At 36.8% G+C, this 20,029-nt stretch overlaps 1 protein-coding gene across 2 annotated transcripts in view; it reads right to left on the reverse strand.

The window, feature by feature from the left end:
* The window catches only part of FCHSD2 (FCH and double SH3 domains 2), a 287,876-nt gene that overhangs the window by 119,630 nt on the left and 148,217 nt on the right, over positions 1-20,029 (reverse strand). For both annotated transcript variants that reach the window (XM_059410167.1, XM_059410160.1), the window contains exons 6-8: positions 13,016-13,149; positions 9,230-9,284; positions 7,839-7,967 (exon numbers count right to left, since the gene is read on the reverse strand). In XM_059410167.1, the coding sequence (XP_059266150.1) occupies positions 7,839-7,967; positions 9,230-9,284; positions 13,016-13,149 (318 nt within the window). The remainder of the gene's footprint in view (positions 1-7,838; positions 7,968-9,229; positions 9,285-13,015; positions 13,150-20,029) is intronic.

Below are 20,029 nucleotides of genomic sequence, written 5' to 3' on the forward strand. Positions count from 1 at the left end.
TACTGAGAAAAATGATCAGCAGATCTGATGATAGCCAGAGAAAGAAGGATGGAAGGAAAATAAGTAAAAACTAAATAGCCTTTAGAGCATTGCCGTCCAACAGAACTTTCCATGATGATGGAAATATGCTATATCTACTATGCAGTATGTGACCACTAGCCACATGAAGCTCTGGAGCACTTGAAATGTGGGTATTATGAGTACAGAACAGAATTTAAGATTTTACTTATTTTTAATTATTTAAAACAGTCGCATGTACCTAAGGACTACCATACTGCACGGTGCAGCTTTAGCGCTCTGGAGGACAGATTGATAGCAGTTGTCATCTGAAACGGGGCACTTACTCAAGGGAACAAAGAGCTGCCTCCAGTTTAGAAAATTGCAGCCACTGATGGAAAGGCAAACCATGGATAATAGTAAGGGTAAGGTTAACACATAGAATTGGGATTGATAGAATATTCATAAAAATTGGGCCAAATGATTACTCTAAGAAAGAGGACATAAAGAAAGAGGATGCAAAGTAATAGAAGCAGAGATGTGGAGCTTCCATGATAATTTATAAAGTGAACAAACACTGGGTGAAAGAGAAGTACAACAGCTAGAGAATTATTCGGCAGGGAAACCAAAAGAGTCTTGACTTTAAAAAAAAAAAAAAAGGAGTTCCATAATCCCACATGTGAATTAGGAAAACTCTCAGAATAATTAGAGGTTAACTGGAAAAGCCATATGAGTAAGGGACTTGGTTACCAATAATGACTTTCTCCTCACTTAACCAAAACAAGTATCTGCAAAAGATATGCCATATTATATTTTCTAGATTTATTTCACATAGAAAGATGATGTTTAATTTTATCACTTTGCCCAATTATCATCTTGTCCTAGTATTATTAAACTTTCCAAATTCTCATTAGCTGGACATTCCTTCCCTTTTCTACTTTGATGCACTGTGTTTCATCCTTCCCTATCCAAACTACTAAGAATATACTACAAGCTTATAAAATATTAGTTTATGATATTTTTGAAATTTATGATACAAAAATATGCTACAAAAAAAGGAATTTTGAGAAACAAACTACCTTACTTCCCAGCAGCCAGAAGAGAAGGCTGTCAGCTTTTCCCCATTGAGAGTGATATTTGCTGTGGGTTTCTCATAGATAGATTTTATGAAGTTGAGGAATGTTCCCTCTATCCCTATACTTTGAAGCGTTTTAATCAGGAATGGATGCTGTATCTTGTCAAATGTTTTTTCTGCATCAATTGAGAGGACCGTGTGGTTCTTCTCTCTTCTCTTATTGATTTGTTCTATTACACTGATTTGTGAATGTTGAACCACCCTTGTATCCCATAGATAAATCCTACCTGGTCATGGTGGATAATCTTTTTAATGTACTGTTGGATCCTCTTAGCTAGGATCTTGTTGAGAATCTTGGCATCCATATTCATCAGGGATATTGGTCTGAAATTTTCCTTTTTGGTGGAGTCTTTGCCTGGTTTGGGAATCAGAGTAATGCTGGCTTCATAAAAAGAGACTGGAAGTTTTCCTTCTGTTTCTACTTCTTGAAACAGCTTCAGGAGAATAGATATTTCTCTGAATGTCTGGTAGAATTCTCCAGGGAATCCATCAGGTCCTGGGCTCTTGTTTTTGGAGGTTTTTGGTCACTGCTTCAATCTCATTACTAGATATTGGTCTACTCAGGTTGTCAATTTCTTCCGGATTCAGTTTTGGAAGTTTATAGGTTTCCAGTAATGCATTCATTTCACCTAGGTTGCTTAACTTACTGGGATGTAACTGTTGATAGTAATTTCTGATGATTTTTTTCTATTTCCTTGGTGTTAGTCATGATCTTTCCCTTTTCTTTTTTTTTTTTTTTAAGATTTTATTTTTTTATTTGACAGAGAGAGAGATCACAAATAGGCAGAGAGACAGACAGAGAGAGAGATGAGGAGAAGCAGGCTCCCTGCTGAGCAGAGAGCCCTATGCGGGACTCGATCCCAGGCCCCTGGGATCATGACCTGAGCCGAAGGTAGAAGCTTAACCCACTGAGCCACCCAGGCGCCCCGATCTTTCCCTTTTCACTCATAATTTTATTAATTTGGGTCCTCTCTCTTTTCTTTTGGATTAGTTTGGCCAGTGGTTTATTGATCTTATTGATTCTTTCCAAAAACCAGCTTCTAGTTTCATTGATGTGTTCTACTGTATCTCTAGTTTCTATTTTATTGATCTCTGCTCTAATCTTGATTATTTCCTTCTTGTTTGTGGGGTTGGCTTAATTTTTGATTTTCCAGTTCTTTAAGGTATAAAGAGAGCTGGTGTATTCTGGATTTTTCAATTTTTTTGAGTGAGGCTTGGATGGCTATGTATTTCCCCCTTAGGACTGCCTTTGTTGTATTCCATAGGTTTTGGACCAAACTGTCTTCATTCTCATTGGTTTCCATGAATTGTTTAAGCTCTTCTTTGATTTCTTGGTTGATCCAAACATTCTTAAGCAGGGTGGTATTAAAATTCCAAGTGTTTGAATTCCTTACAAACTTTTTCTTGTAGTTGAGTTCCAGTTTCAAAGCATTGTGGTCTAAGAATATGCAGGGAATAATCTCACTCTCACTGATTTGTGACCCAGTATGTGGTCTACTCTGGATAAAGTTCCATGTGCACTCGAGAAGAATGAGTATTCTGTTGTTTTAGGGTGGAATATTCTGTATATATCTATGAGGTCCATCTGATCCAATGTGTCATTCAATGCTCTTGTTTCTTTATTGATTTTCTGCTTGGATGATCTATTACTGAGAATGGCATGTTAAGATCCCCTACTATTAATGTATTCATATCAATATGACCCTTTATCTTGATTAACAGTTGTCTTATGTAGTTGGCTGCGCCCGTATTGGGGGCATAAATATTTGCCCCATATCAAGTTTTACTACAAAGCTGTGATCACCAAGACAGCATGGGACTGATAGACCAGTGGAACAGAGCAGAGAGCCCAGATATGGACCCTCAACTCTATGGTCAAATAATCTTCAACAAAGCAGGAAAAAATACACAGTGGGAAAAAGACAAAGTCTCTTCAATAAAAGGTGTTGGGATAATTGAACAGCTATGTGTAGAAGAATGAAACTCGACCATTCTCTTATACCATACACAAAGATAAACTTGAAATGGATAATAGACCTCAACATGAAGCAGGAATCCTTCAGAATCCTAGAGGAGGACATAGGCAGTAACCTCTTCAATATCAGCCGCAGCAACTTTTTTTTTTTAATTTTTTTAAAAAGATTTTATTTATTTATTTGACAGAGAGAGATCACAAGTAGGCAGAGAGGCAGGCAGAGAGAAAGGAAGGGAAGCAGGCCCCCTGCTGAGCAGAGAGCCCGATGCGGGACTCGATCCCAGGACCCTGAGATCATGACCTGAGCCGAAGGCAGCGGCTTAACCCACTGAGCCACCCAGGCGCCCCAGCAGCAACTTTTTTCAAGCCATGTCTCCAAAGGCAAAGGAAACAAAAGCAAAAATGAACTTTTGGGACTTCATCAAAATCCAAAGCTTCTGCACAGCAAAGGAAACAAACAACAAAACAAAGAGGCAACCCACAGAATGGGAGAAGATATTAGCAAATGACACTACAGACAAAGGGCTGATATCCAAGATCTATCAAGAACTCCACAAACTCAACACACACAAAACAGATAATCACGTCAAAAAATGGGGGAAGACATGAACCAACACTTCTCCAAAGAAGACATGCAAATGGCTAACAGACACATGAAAAAATGTTCATCATCAGTAGCTATCAGGGAGACTCAATCAAAACCATATTGAGATACCACCTGACACCAGTTAGAATGGCCAAAATCAACAAGACAGTAAACAATATGTGTTGGAGAGGATGTGGAGAAAGGGGAAACCTCTTACATTGTTGGTGGGAATGCAAGTTGTTGCAGCCACTTTGGAAAACAGTGTGGAAATTCCTTAAGAAACTATAAATAGAGCTTCCCTATGACCCTGCAATTGCACCACTGGGTATTTATCCCAAATACAGATGTAGTGAAAAGAAGGGCCATCTGTACCCCAATGTTCATAGCAGCAGTGGCCACAGTTGCCAAACTTTGGAAAGAGCCAAGATGCCCTTCCTTCAACAGATGAATGGATAAAGAAGATATGGTCCATATATACAATGGAGTATTATGCCTCCATGAGAAAGGATGAATACCCAACTTTTTTATCAACATGGTCGGGACTGGAAGAGATTATGCTGAGTGAAAAAAGTCAAGCAGAGAGAGTAAAGTATCATATGGTTTCACTTACTTGTGAAGCATAAGGAAAAACACGGAGGACATGGGCAGATGGAGAGGGGAAATCGGAGGGGGAGACAAACATGAGAGACTGTGGACTCTGGGAAACAAACCAAGGGTTTTGGAGGGGAGGAGGGTGGAAGGTTGGATGAGCCTGGTGGTGGGTCTTATGGAGGGCATGTACTGCATGGAGCACTGGATGTGGTGCATAAACAATGAATTTTGGAACACTGAAAAAAAAATAAAACTTTTTAAAAAATTAAAGAAAATAAAAAGATAAACACACAAAAAATAAAATAATGTATAAAGCTAAAAAAAAAAAAAAGAAGATTGGAATGCAATGTAGGAAACAGTGTGGTATCTAGTAAAGAACACAGGCTCTGAAGTCACAGAGACTTTAAGTCCTGAATATATACACATTCACTGAACCTCACTGACGGCTCTGCTATATGATTTGCAGAACAGGGATAATGATATTTAGCTCGAAAGATGTTAAGAAAACTAAACGAAAGAAGGTATTTAAAGTACCTAGACAGCACCTGGCCATGCTGGACACCAAACAGTTACTTCGCTCTCACTCTCCAGCATTTTTTTTTCTTCTACACTTTTAACCTAAGAATACAATGTCCAAGATATGTAAGAAAATAGAATAGTTGTTTTGATCCTGAAAAGCCTTTATCCAAAACCAAGGTGAAAGGATCATCTTTAGACAGGAGAAACAACTCTGTTGTTGAGGTTCCTTGGAGGAATCTTGAACACACATGAAGGCAGGTAATGGGAAAATAATGGAGTTCCCTTTTAGTGGCTTGTATTCTCCGTAAATTAGGAAGAAAGACCACTTGCTAAGTGTGAAAGAGAAGAGGTAAATTCGAGGTTTGAGATGGGAAAAAGTTGAAAGAAATGTTAAAAATATTAGGGTGTCAACCAAGGAAATGACCAAATGGACCCAAATGCTCAGGGTCCACTTGAGACTGATTCCACATTAATTTATGAACATAAATGTGTTCTTTTTAAAGACTGTTTTCAGTAGTACTTGGCTACTTGGATTCAGGTACAAAGAAAGAGGTTATCTGGGTTCATCCTGGGTTGGAATTTCATTTCATTCCATTTATAGGCTAGAATGGTATTTAAATAATGAACTATGAATTCTAACTAAGATAAAGAAAAAAATGATAAAGGATAATATGCCTAAAATGATTAGGATAATGCCAGAGTAATACTGAGCAATCAAAGGAAAAAAAGGAATAGTTGTTAATATTACTAATTATGGTCTTCCACCAATAAGTAATTTCATTATTTTTTAAGATTTTATTTATTTATTTGACAGACAGAACTCACAAGTAGGCAGAGAGGCAGGCAGAGAGAGAGAGTAAGAAGCAAGCTCCCTATTGAGCAGAGAGCCCGATGCGGGGCTTCATTGTTCTAATTTGTAATCATTTCTATATATTTTTCTTTCTTCCACCGGACTGAGCTCTTTGAAGATAAAGAGTGTCTTTCTCATCTCTGCTTCTTCCCAAAGTGTAGTCCAGTATCTACCACATTGTAAGTGACTATTAAATGTTTATGATTAAACCCAAGAATCAAACCTCCTGCCTCAAAAGTATCCATAGAATTTGTTTAAAAAGATCCTAGCTAGGGCATCATAACCTTAACAACAATTCAGAAAACAAGACTTTTCTAAGAAAGGTACTAAGGGCCACTGTCAATTCAATGATAGAAACTCACTCAGCAGCTGACAATATGACTGATGACAGTTTTCAAATACTGCAGACTACAGCGTTAACATGAGGAAGAAAATGAATTCACACATACACAACATGAAAACTGAGAATATATCTGTCTATGAGAATATATCTGTCTATTTTTAAGGGACAAAAGAGGACTCCAGCCTCTATTTTTATCATTCCAGTACCTTACAATGTCGATTGAAATGAGTAATCTGAAGCATAACCTAACCAATGCCGATCAAATATCTGCATTAGGACTTCAAAGCAAGTTCAAAGATATATAATCTGAGAGCTGGCCAGGCCCATTAACTTCCTCTTTGTATTGGGCAGAAGATACACCCCCCCAAAATAATACTGTACCTTTCCCAGTTTATCAAAGGCCACAGGGTTTTTTTAGCCTGAGGATTCAATTTAAAAAACATAAAGATTTTATTCTTGCTGCTGCTTAACCAGTATGTTCATTTTAAAGTATTCAAAGGGGAAATATATAGTTAACAGCTTTAAAAGTGGGCAGTATACAGGGAATCACAACTTTAAATGTAAACTGTACTGAGTATCTTCTTTAATAAATGGGTTCTCTAAGACTGAGTAGACATATATATTTCCCTAGAGAAAGCATGGTAAAATGGGAGGTCAAGTCTCCAGTTGCTTCTTGTAAATCTGAAGGGCTATGTACACCTAATAAGATACTAAAATGCCTAAACCTCTAGGTCTAACATTTTATTGGGAAATGTAAACAGAGCTCTCATCTGGGATGTCAAAACAATCCCTTGTCTCTCTTACCACCCATGTTCTAACCAGTGGAATTCAAAACAGGACAGAAGCTAGGAAAAGGGGAATTCAGGCAATGAACAGAAAGGGAAGAAAACATTTTGCAACTGGATACTTCTTAGCCCAGTTTGACTCTATGACTCCCATTTTTCCCTGAAGGTATCAGGAAATGTCCTGTCTACTTTCAAGGAAAGAACTTACAGTTTCTAGACAGAGTTTATCTCTTTCCCAGAGGCCCTGTAGAAGAAAAGATCACCCACTCCTGTTGCATCCCCTTTCTCAAAGATTCTGATCTATAAAGCAAGCAATTCAATTAATGTGTTTCAATAGTCATTAAAAACAATATTTGAAAAGCATGGGTTGAAAATATAAGAGAAAAACAGAATAATCAAATGTTTGGGTCCTTAAGAAGACAGGAGAAAATGAGATACACTCTATGCAGTGACAGGTGAAATCTGGAAGAAGTTTAAAAAAGATTTTCTTCTCTGCCCCTTTTCTTTTACTTCATTGGAAGTGAAAGAAACAAATACATGTATAAACAGGGAAAGACCAAATTGAGTTTGAGTACACAATAAAGTATAATACAATCTATCTACATTTCAGAGCGCTACCTAGGGTAGAGACATCTTCATATAATTACCAGACATTTTCTCTTCTTCTCATGGGTACCTCAAAATTATAAAACATCAACATACAAGTTTACCTATTAATTAAAAGTAAAATTATAAAATTTTAAAAATCTAAGCCTTAAAAAAATCTTATTCTGGATCTTATATATTAATAACCAGTATACAGTAAATATCTGCCACTACTAGCGATTGCAGTTAGTCTTTTTTATTGTGATTTGGCTTTAAATACTTTCTTATATTAAAAATTAATTCAGAATTACCTGAAAGAGAGAGTACCCAAACAATATCAAGTATAGTTCAAAGAACTGCCAAGAAACCTGGCTGCTATTCTACAGACTCAATGCTATCTACCGAATAGTCAACTCACGAGTTGTTTTGTCTCTAATGAAACAAATGAGCACAGATATTAAGGCTGTATTACCTTCATAATGTTAACTAAATCTGTTTGATAGTAGCGATCCTGGTGTGCATTTGCTGCTGCTAGTGTAAGAAGATAATCATTCCTTGCATGGGTAGCTTTAGAGTTACATTCAGATCGCCGGGCTTTTAACTGAAACATAGTGAAAGAGAAAAAAAATCAATACAAACTGATATTGCGCTGTAAGATAAATGAGGATACCATTCTTAGCTGGCAATTAATGGCTCTCCAACAAGAGTAAAGGTAACCATGTGGAGAAATATTTATTTGCATATAAAAATATTCAACACTATTGAGGAATTAAATAATGATTACAACTGTTACACATGGTGAGAGTGTTTCCTTTTTTTTTTTTTTAAGATTTTATTGATTTATTTGACAGAGAAAGAGAACACAAGCAAGCAGAACAGCAGAGGGAGAGGAAGAAGCAGGCTCCCCACTGAGCAGGGAGCCTGATGCAGGGCTCAAGCCCAGGATCCTGGGATCATGACATGAGCCGAAGGCAGTCGCTGAGCCACCCAGACACCCTAAGAGTGTTTTCACATGTTATTTACACTTAACATACTTCCAAAGCTTTTCAAAAAGTATTTTGCTCATTTTATTCAGATGGGAAAATAAAGGTTCCCAAATTAAGTACCTACTTCTCAAAAACATGGGTAAATCTGCTATGAGTTAGAAAATCTTTTTTTAAAAAAATCAGCATTCCAGGTACCTGGGTGGCTCAGTTGGTTTAAGTGTCTACCTTCGGCTTGGGTCATGATGGCAGGGTCCTGGGATCGAGTCCCACATTAGGCTCCCTGCTTCTCGGGAGTCTGCTTCCTCCTCTGCCTCTCCCCCTCTGTTTGTGTTCTCTTTCTCTCACTCTCTCTCTCTCAAATAAATAAATAAAATCTTTCAAAAATTAAATTTAAAAAAACAGCATTCCTCATGTGCCAAAAGAATAGTATGCTGGCTGGGATCCTGACAGCCAAAGGCGGGTCACTAAACTTACTTATCAGGTATTCGACAGCTTGACCGGTCCCACAGGAAAATCTCACTTGGATCTGGCTCAGAGCATCTGCTCAAGGCTGTAAATCTGAATGAAATAAATTTTGTAGATTTTCTAAAGCCCGAGGACTAAGTCTCTTGGACTAAGAGTTCTAGATAACAGGCTACCTAAGCAGGTAAGGTATAGAACCTATCTCTAAAACAATCTTGAGAAGCAAGCAGTGCCCAAAGTGCTGACACCTAGGCAGAAAACTCCCATGAACTGGGAAGGAAACTTATTCCCCGAGTTAATGACTTTAAAATGCTTCTAAATTAGGTGGAAACAACTGACTTCAACCCTCAAAAAACCCAGTTCTTTTTCAGTAAACTAAGGTTTTTCAATTGTGAAATAGTTTTTAAAAACTCACCTTTACACTTGCTTTTTGTAAACTGATTCTTGATTGAAAAAGACTAAGTTTAGATCTATAATAAAACAGAAAATACAGTATGTTTAATAAAATTATCAAATTACATATGACATCTTTAGTATTATAATTCCAAAATTTTAAAACAGTGATGCTTTTCCACAATGCTATTCCAAAAGAGAACTAAAAAAATAGAAAGCCAGGAGTAATGATTATTTTCCCATACTACAGGAAGAGTATTGTAGTGCAACAAGAAAATTGGGATATTTAATTAAGATATCCTGAATGACAAGAATACAATTTGACAAATACAATATATCAGTATCTCCTAATAAACAAGAGTCATCAAACTATAGGTGATTCCCAGTGTCATACAATTACACACACTTAAATTCACACTTAGTTTAGAAACTCAGGGATAAACAATCTGGGGAGGCAAATATTAGCAGGCTTTCAGGGTCATGTGCAATAGGCTGTGACAACACCTGCAATGCAACCTACAGTAGGATATTCCCAAGGTCTTCAAAGTCCTTAATTCCATTATTTCTCCCACGAAAAGTCCTTCTTGTCTGGCTCCCAGCCTGTGTGCTCCTTCCACTCTTACTATAGTATTTGCAACACAGTGAGAAAGTCCTTGGGCTCTGCCCTATATGATTTTATTTTATTTAATCTTCTCCCATTCTGATGTCCTTATTTTCCTCAATTCCTTTCAGTTTGGGAAGGAAACATAATTAACAATCAGTAGTAAAAATACGTTGGTTTTACCCAAACAGCTAGAGATAAACAGAAGGAGAAAGTCAACAGACAAACAGTAAGGAATAACAACACTCTCACAAGCGACCAGTGATTTTTGAAGCTGCAATGTTTGTCTTGACAGGAGTGTCATGGTGATTGCCATGGGAGAACTCAGTGCATGTGCTGGAAGCTATGCCATAATACCAAGGAAAGTTGCAGACCCCATGGGAATGGAAGGTGGAGCAAGCCAGTCTCTGCAGAGCAAATGTTTGGAGGAGAGCAAACACAGCCTATCACCTTTCTAACAAAAGAGAAACATTCAGGAATGCACACATGTGAATCCTAACTACTTCTCCACTGTTTAAAAAAAATAGCGTCCAAGATACTCCTATTATTTTCTGCCTTGCCATATTCGTATTTCCTGGGGTTCTGTCTGCTTTTATTAATCAGATTCCTATTTGTTTTGACTAGAAAAAGCCACACACTTCAAAATTTGAAAGAGCCTGTTCAAGATTAAAAAAGACTGGGGTATTCTCAATTCTTTTTCTTGTAGTCATTATCCAAATGATCTGAGTTGCACCTAGATTTTCCAATATAAGGTTCTAAAAGTTTCTGCTTTCTGTTTCATTTGCTAATCCTCATATAAAATCTTCTGTGGTACTTAAGAAGATATTAGTAATAGATAAAATAATACAGTTTCAATGCTCAAAGATTCTGATCTACAACAAATAAGATACAAATAAATATTGAATTGTATTGCACACTCCCCACCTACTTCCAAATGTTAATGCTCCTTAGGGTCCCAACCTCAATTTCTCATTTTATATATGATTTCATTCCTGTAACTATCATCTGATAGGCAACTAACCCCAAAGCGAGATCTTCAGGCCCAGATTCTCACCTGAGAGTTAGATACATGACTCCCTGCCAAATTTATTCACTTCAGTGTCCCGCAGGCTCTTCAGAACCTACATACCTACATATCCAAAATGGAACCCATCCTTCCTTTCAAATGGCATCCCTCTTCCTTTTTATTCTCTCTCTCTCTCTCTCTTTTTTTTTAAGATTTTATTTATTTATTTGGCAGACAGAGATCACAAGTAGGCAGAGAAGCAGGCAAAGAGAGAGGAGGAAGCAGGTTCCCTGCCAAGCAGAGAGCCCAATGTGGGGCTTGATCCCAGGACCCTGGGATCATGACCTGAGCGGAAGGCAGAGGCTTTAACCCACTGAGCCACCCAGGCGCCCCTTTATTCTCTCTCTTAATGTGCACAGCTCACCATCTATCAAAAGTACACATAGTCCCATCCTTATTTCTCCTTCCTGAGCTTCCTTCTCATCTCCTTCAAGACTCTATCACTTCTTCTATAAAGGTTTCCTTTCTCATTAGGCAAAATTAATTTATTTTCTATGCTTACAAAGCAGTGTTTTCATACAACTACAGTGAACATATTATTAGTTACTACGTAAGTGACTGTAGGTACTTAATTTGAGTCTACTGTGAATAAACAAATCATAAAGTTACTTTAAAACACAACTGCCTTTAATTATAGGCTTTAAATTTCTTAAGGATGCAAAGCTTATCTTACTCATCTCTGTACTCAAAATACCCAAAATAATTATTCGATAAACATTTAGAGAGCCAATGAAGATAAAGAGGTATTTCTTACTCTGTAGTTGAATGAATTTTCCAGGAAAGTTACACACTGAAATAAAATGTCTCATTTGATGTAACTGCTTTGAATTTGGGCCATATTAGAAGGCTGTGTTTTGCAATGAGCATCTGTGAATTAGATCCTGTCAAATCCATACTTCTTAGGAACTGCTTTGGAATTGTCCTCATTTTTGCTCTGTGGACCTTGGCTAAAGTAGGTATTTATATATGCTCTAACAGATCTCTCAACTCTCTGTTCTAGAATCCCTGAAAGTTTAAAAAAAAACAAATTCCCCAAAACCACCATGACAGGAAATTCCTATAAGGAGATCATCTAATCTAAAATCTTCAGATCTTATTGGAAAGATGGGTACACTGACTCTACCAAAGTATGGGAAATATCTGCATGCTCAGAAAAATAATAAAGACAATAAACTAAAATAGCAAAATATTAAATACGTTTTCCAGTAATGTTAAATACTTTAGGAATATTTGTCAACCGGTCCTTGGTACTGAATTAACTTTGGAGGAAACCCTAAATTTTCACAAGATGCTTATGAGATTGCTTAACTTCCTATAGATAAAAACATATTAGAAAGAATTCCCCCCCTCCACTGGTCTGTACAAATGTTCATCACCTTTCTGATTTCATGCCTAGGAGTTAAGAGTCAGCTTTCTTAATAGACCTCTTTAGAGTCCCATTCAATGGCACAGGTTTATTTTTTCTCAAAAACTTTATCTTTCCTCAGCTTGTGATAGCAAAAGTCTGTACTGCTCACTTTATATACCCTTTTATTATCAATTGCCAGTTCCTTCTTTTCCTAATTATTCTCAAAATAAAGGGCTTATGATTCACATATACTAAAAGTAAAATTCACACATTTGTTAAAGCATACATTTAAAAAGTATATATATTAGAATTTCACACAAGAGAGAAACTGTGTCTGGGGCAGGATTTCTATACTGAGGTCAGTGCTCTTTATTTATTTGAGATGTCCAAGGTGCCTTCAATGGCAAGCTGAGAATCAGGGATTTCCAACAACAACTCATTTATAGTCTAACATGAAATAAATGAGGATCCTAAACCCGGATATTCTGACACCATAGCAACTTCAACCAGCTTTGCTAAGCGTTCAATACAATGTTCATTTGTCCTTTTTCCTTCTCAAAATTCAATTTTTAACATGAAAACTAACTGATCGAATATTCTCATTTTGCTATACTAATTTAAATGAGATCATCCAATATAAAAGAAAAAATTGAAAGTATGCAACATTTATAGGTCAGATTAAACCAACATAACCTAAGAATGAGACTATGCCCTATATTAACAGAAAACAAAGTATTGGCAAAAATAACATTTATTTGCATAATTACTTTTTGAGAAATGCTAAAGCACATACTTTGCTTCGATGTCAGCTTTCTCTCGTACTGCATGAGCCATCTGTTCAGTCTCAAAGTACTTCTTTTTGCCTTTAGCTAAATCTTTCACTGTCTCTTGTAATTCAGTTTGGATCTTTGTCAACTGGTCCACACACTGTAAAATACAAAGTGCAATTATGATGATATTAGTTTTCAGGCTTACCAAAAATGAATTTGTCCTAAGGACTATGCACTATGCCCTCAGGATAGAAACCCAGGAGAAAAATCAGCACTTTTAGTCTCCTTCAAACTGCAAATTAAAATCCAGTGAACAGCTGGTACTCCCATCTCAAGAAATGTATTGAACAGTGTCCCAGTTTGCTTAACAACTCTTAATAACCTCAGTGCTGCTGAAGATGACGTTTAAGGTAAGGCAGGAGAAGAGAAACAATGAAAATGCTTTTATTGTTGGAGATACCATGACACTAAAGGCAAAAGAACAAAGCAATCCTATATTACTTCATAATCTTTGGGTGGGGATCATGCTGATCTTCTCTATAACATGCCAATTTTAGTATATGTGCTGCCAAAGTCTTAATGTGCTACAAAATATTAATAAAATCTTTACATGTTTGGGGAACTGATGGTGCAAAGGATACTGAAGAATTCTGCTCTGGGAAAGGAGGAGTATAATCTGACAAGTCTAGCATAAATCCAAGATGGAGAGAAGCAAGAAACCTGGGTACCATGTAACAATTACTACTCAAAATTACTACCAACTTAGTTCTTTGAATACATATACACATCTGGGAATGGAAACGGACATGATTAACTCAAATAAATGTTTGATTAATAAATTCTTATAACACATTGGGGCCAAAGTAACATTGCTTTGGGACTCTTCTGGATATCTAAAGGGGAAACACTTCCCAGTTTGCAACAGACCACCGCAAGGGTGAGGCCAACTCAGGGAAGCCTCAACTGAAACACTTCTGAGCCTGAAACAGAGTCTGGTGGAGACTGACAGGAACTCAGCAAAGCAGGAAGAGACACTGGTGAGGAACTATATTGACAGGATGAACAGCACGGAGTAGAGCAAAGACACTGGAGCAGAAAGGATGAAGTGCAAATAAACTTACACATGTGACATACAGGCTAGAGTTTCCCAAAAATTGTTAGGTGGTAAGAAAAGGACTACTTTACAGTAAGCAAAAAACCTGGAGGATTCCCTAAGGCGTATTTACTTAGCACTTAACAAGTGCCAAGCTATAAATAAAGGGTTAAAAAAAGCCTCACCTCTTTCTTCTCTGCTTGAAAACTGGACACTTACTTAACTTTCTAGGTCTGTGTTTCAACAGAAACCTGATAAAGACACAATGTGGCAACACCACTTATGAACATTGATAGGTAAACTGCCTCAATGTGGAAGAAAGTACAAATGCAAGATAAATATCTGATGGAAAAGTCCTGAGTTTGGGCTTCTGTGAGTATGATAATTCCTGTATATGGACAAGTCTTTTGCAGAGACTTTGGAAGCTCTGGTGTAATAAATAAACAAATAAAGTTGTAATAAAAGCTTTTAGTCTCTTTAGGGTCAGTGGCTATCCCTGTACATGTGAATCTCATTCTCTTACCCCAGACCTTTCACCTGAGGAACCAAACAGAATAACTGGTTGGCTATGCAGACTGAGGCATACACTGGTGGAAGAACTAATTATACTAGTGCCGGATGCCGTCCTGCTTGTTAATTGTGTTTGCTATTCAAATGTCCTTCTAACTAAACCTCATGCCAAGTATGGCCTAGGATAATCATGACAGTCTCAGTGTTCTGCTACTTTTAAGAAGACTCCCTATGGGCACGCACACAGGCAAAATGTGTAAGTATAGTACTTTATAAATTTTATCACATTTACTCCTCCAAACAACTCTGATAAAAGTATTCATATTAGTACCATTTTAAGATGAGGAAATACAGGGCGCCTGGGTGGCTCAGTAAGTTCAGTGTCTGACTCTTAATTTTAGCTTGGGTTGTGATCTTGGGGTCATGGGATTGAGCCCTGCATCAGGCTCCACTGTCAGCACAGAGTCTGCCTGGGATTCTCTCTCTCACCTTATGTCCCATACCCAGCTTGTGCATGCACCTGCACTCTTGCGCTCTCTCTCAAATAAATAAATAAAATATTTTTTTTTAAAAAATGAAGAAATAGACTTACAAAGGTTAAATAATTTATCCCAAGTCATACAGTAAAGAGTGATATCTTTTACCATGTAAACCACTATAGTACGTGCCCCAGTTTTGTGACAACCATGTTTTTAAAGTCCTTATGTAGAGAAAACTTACCTTAAAATAGTAAGCTTTTAAAAATTGACATGTAACTCACATAGCAGAAAATTTTAAAGTATACAATTCAGTGGTTTTCAGTATATTCTTAAGATTGTGCAACTATTACCACTACTTAACTCCAGAATACTATCATCACCACCCCCCAAAAAAGAAAGAAACCCATACCAATTAGCAGTCACTCTCCATTTTCCCCTACTCCTAGTCCCTAGAAACCACTACTTTTTGTCTCAATGAATTTTTGTCTCAATGAATTTCTTGCATTTCATATCAGTGGAATTAAATAATATCTGGCCGTATATGTCCCAAGACTTTCACTTAGTATAATGTGTTCAGGGTTTATCTATCTTATATCATGTATTAATTCATTTCTTTTTGTGGCTGAATAAGATTTTGCTGTGTAGATATACTAAAATAATAATCTTTTATCTTGCAGAAAAATCTTCCTTTGTCTTTAGTTTTAATAGTCCTTATCATAAACAAACCGCTTATTTAAAAAATAATACCATGAAGGGTATCTGGCTGCCTCAGTCAGTAGAGCATGTGGCTCTTGAGCACAGAGATTACTTTTTTAAAATTTTATTTTATTTTTTCAGTGTTCCAGGATTCCTTGTTTATGCACCACACCCAGTGCTCCATGCAATACGTACCCCACTTAATACTTAAAAGAATAAAAATAAAAAATATTATGCATCCATCAGAAAGGAGGACACAACTTTTGTATCAACATGGATGGGTCTGGAGGAGATTATGCTGAGTGAAATAAATCAAGCAGAGAGAGTCAATTGTCATATGAGGTCACTTGTGGAGCATAAGGAATAACACGGAAGACATTAGGAGAAGGAAAGGAAAAGTGAATTGGGGGAAATTGGAGGGGGAGATGAAGCATGAGAGACTGTGGGCTCTGAGAAAACAAATTGAGGGTTTTGGAGGGGAGGGAGGGTGGGGGGTTGGGTGAGCCTGGTGGTGAGTATTAAGCAGGGCACATACTGCATAGAGCATTGGGTGTGGTGCATAAGCAATGAATCTTGGAACGCTGAAAAAATAAAATTAAAGGAGAAGTTAAATTTTAGAACCAAAAAAATAAAAATAAAAAATATTTAAAAATAATACCATGACAACCTGACACTACCACAGAAAACTGAAACATCCCAGTAATGCTGTGTTTGTGGGTATGGAGAGCTTAGAAAGTGTTCCATGGCTTCAATGAGATATTAAGAACCAAAAACTGGGGCACGGTCTGAAAAATGCAACTATGTTTAATGGGAAAGTGAGATGGAGATTTGTTTTGTTTTGTCTTGTTTTAATTTTATTTAAATTCAATTAGTTAACATATATTAGTTTCAGAGATGGATTATTTAAAAGAGGAGTCAGATGTAAGATTTCTATAACCAAAGTGTTCACCTAAAATGAGTGTGGCCTCAGAAAAACTGAACAGTGAAGAGAAACTCAAGAATCCAATGGCGATTTACCTGCACTGAAAGGGTCTGATAATGAGTGTTTTGAGAGGAAACTAAGCACAGAAGGTTAAAACTTTTCCTGGGGATGCAAACCATGTGGCTAGGATCGCAGTATATTCATACAAAGTGAATGCCATAGGCACATGTGTGCACAGATCCACACATAGCCACTCAACTGCTTATATCCCTACCCTTTGAAGAATAAGATGTCTTTCTTAGTACTGGGTAACCAAACATCTTAGGGAATTACTTAATTCATTTTCATCTACAAAATACTATTAATTAAATTATTTTTTGCACATGTGACAATGTCAAGGTGGATTTTATGATAGTTCAGATCTTTAAAAAGATTTCTCAAAAATCTCATCAGAACATTTAGGGTGATTCTTTTCCTTTTTTCTTTCTCTTTATATAAGTTTCTAAGATACTATTCATCAAATAATATTAGATAGCCTATGTGTGCAACGAAGAAATCTCTTGTGATCCATTCTTCCCTACCCTTCAGTACATCCATGACCACGTTTTCCCAAACGAACTGCTTCAAGTCGGAGTATCTGGATTTTTGTCAAAGAAAAGTAGTCTTCACATAGCAAAATACAGACATACCTCATTTTATTGTACTTTGCTTTATTGTGCTTTACAGATACTGCATTTATTTATTATTTTTTATTTTTTATAAATTGAAGGTTCAAGACTTCAGTGAAAGAAGTAACTGCAGATGTGGTGGAAATAGCAAAAGAAGTAGAATTAGAAGTGGGGCCCAAAGATGTGCCTAAATTGCTGCAACCTCATAATAAAACTTGAATGGATGGGGGATCGCTTCTTATGGATGAACAAAGAAAGTGGTTTCTTGAGACAGACTCTACTCCTGGTGAAGACTGTTAAAATGACAACAAAGAATTTAGAATATTAAGTATATTTAGTTGATAAAACAGTGGCAGGGTCTGAGAGGACTGACTCCAATTTTGAAAGAAGTTCTGTGGGTAAAATACTATCAAATAGTATCACATGTTACATCACATATTACATCACATAATACAGAGAAATCATCTGTGAAAGGAAGAGTCAATGGATTCAGCAAACTTCATTGTTGTCTTATTTTAAGAAACTGCCACAGCAATCCCAGCCTTCAGCAACCACGACCCTGCTCAATAAGCAGCCATCAACGTCAAGGCAAGATCCTCTATCAGCAATAAAACTATGACTCATGAAAACTCAGATAATGGTTAGCATTTTTTAAGCAATGAACTATATTTAAATTAAGGCATGCACATTTTTTTAGACATAGCTATTGTACACTAAATAGTCTATAGTACAGTGTGAACTAACTTATTTATACTGGGAAGCTAAAAAATTCATTTGACTCAGTTTATTCCAATATTTGATTTATTGTAGTGGTCTAGAACCAAACCCACAGTATTTTTGAGGTATGCCTGAACCAAAAACATTTATTAAATAAAAGTCATCAGTGCTGTGAAGTGTGTAAACCCGGTGATTCACAGACCTGTACCTAAAAAGATTACCTAGGATTTCCTTTCCAATTTTAAGATAAATTTCTTCTGCAGGAATACAGTTTTCTGGGGTAGACTAAGTTATATACTTAAAAAGAAGCTTAACAATGCTTAAGAAAAGACTTGGTGCACTCCAGTTATTTATAGCAGCTATGTCCATAATAGCTGAACTATGGAAAGAGCCCAGGTGTCCACTGACAGATTAATGGATAAAGAAGATGTGGTCCAGAGACACACAATGGAATATTATGCAGCCATCAAAAATGAAGTTTTGGGATGCCTGGGTGGCTCAGTTGGTTAGGCTGCTGCCTTCAGCTGGGGTCATGATCCCAGCGTTCTAGGATCGAGTCCCACATCAGGTTCCTTGCTCAGCAGGGAGCCTGCTTCTCCCTCTGCCTCTGCCTGCTATTCTGTCTGCCTGTGCTAGCTCTCTCTCTCTCTCTCTGACAAATAAATAAATAAATAAATAAATAAAATCTTTTAAAAAAATGAAGTTTTGCCATTTGCAATGATGTGGATGGAACTATAGGGTATTACACTAAGTAAAGTAAGTCAATCAGAGAAAGACAATTATCATATGATCTCACTGATATGTGGAATTTGAGAAACAAGGCAGAGGATTATAGGGGAAAGGAGGGATAAATGAAAGAAGCCAAAACCAGAGAGAGAAACAAACCATAAAGACTCTTAATCTCAGGAAACAAATTGAGGGTTGCTGGAGGGGAACTGGGTAGGAGGCATAGTGGGTTGAGCGATGGACATCAGGAAGGGTATGTGTTGTGGGGAGCAATTTGTATTGTATAAGACTGATGAATCACAGACCTGTACCCTTGAAACACATAATACATTATATATTTAAAAAAAAAAAAAGACTTGGTGTGGTATAAGCCCAGCTCTTTCCCAAGAGTTATAAACACTGACCACTGATAAACACAGAAATTAATGTACAAGTTTACACTAAGGCTAAGGGATCATATGAAATGATGACAAACTTGGATATTAGAATTCCAGTGAAGAAATTAAAAACAGATCCCTGAGCATGACACAGATCATGTATAGATAGATATATCTGCCAGTAATTTAAAGACGGGAATAAAAGTAAAAGTAACTTTAGCCAATACATTAAAGTCGTACAAACCAGTAGGTTCTATGAACAGTAGTTGTGCCCTGGAAACTCATCCAAAGATAATAACTTCAAAGAAAAAAAGTTAAATTTTTATTGTAGACTTAGTGGTCATGTCCAAAAACAGAGGTATGATTTTAAAAAGCAGAATAAATTAAAAATTCATTCAGAAATAAAAAATAATAGAGGTGCCTAGGTAGCTCAGTTGGGTAACCATCCAACTCTCAATCTCAGCTCAGGTCTTGATCTCAGGGTTTTGAGTTCCTGGTCCGCACTGGGCTCTAAGCTGGGACTGGAGCCTACTTAAAATAATAATAAAAATTACAACAACAACATAAAGGTTGTACAGAAACATGAACAATTAATTAGGAAATGGAAGAGAATAACGAATACAGGATATCATAAAAAATGATCAATGTATTAATTACAACTCTTACAAAAACTAAGAAGATAAAAGAAGTAAAGGAATTAAGTAGCCTACTAAGGTAAAGAGGTTGTATGTATTTTCTTTTTTTTTTTTTTAAGATTTTATTTATTTATTTGACAGACAGAGATGACAAGCAGGCAGAGAGGCAGGCAGAGAGAGAGAGGAGGAAGCAGGCTCCCCGCTAAGCAGAGAG

Source organism: Mustela nigripes, chromosome 1 (genome assembly GCF_022355385.1).
Source record: "Mustela nigripes isolate SB6536 chromosome 1, MUSNIG.SB6536, whole genome shotgun sequence".
Classification (NCBI taxonomy): domain Eukaryota; kingdom Metazoa; phylum Chordata; class Mammalia; order Carnivora; family Mustelidae; genus Mustela; species Mustela nigripes.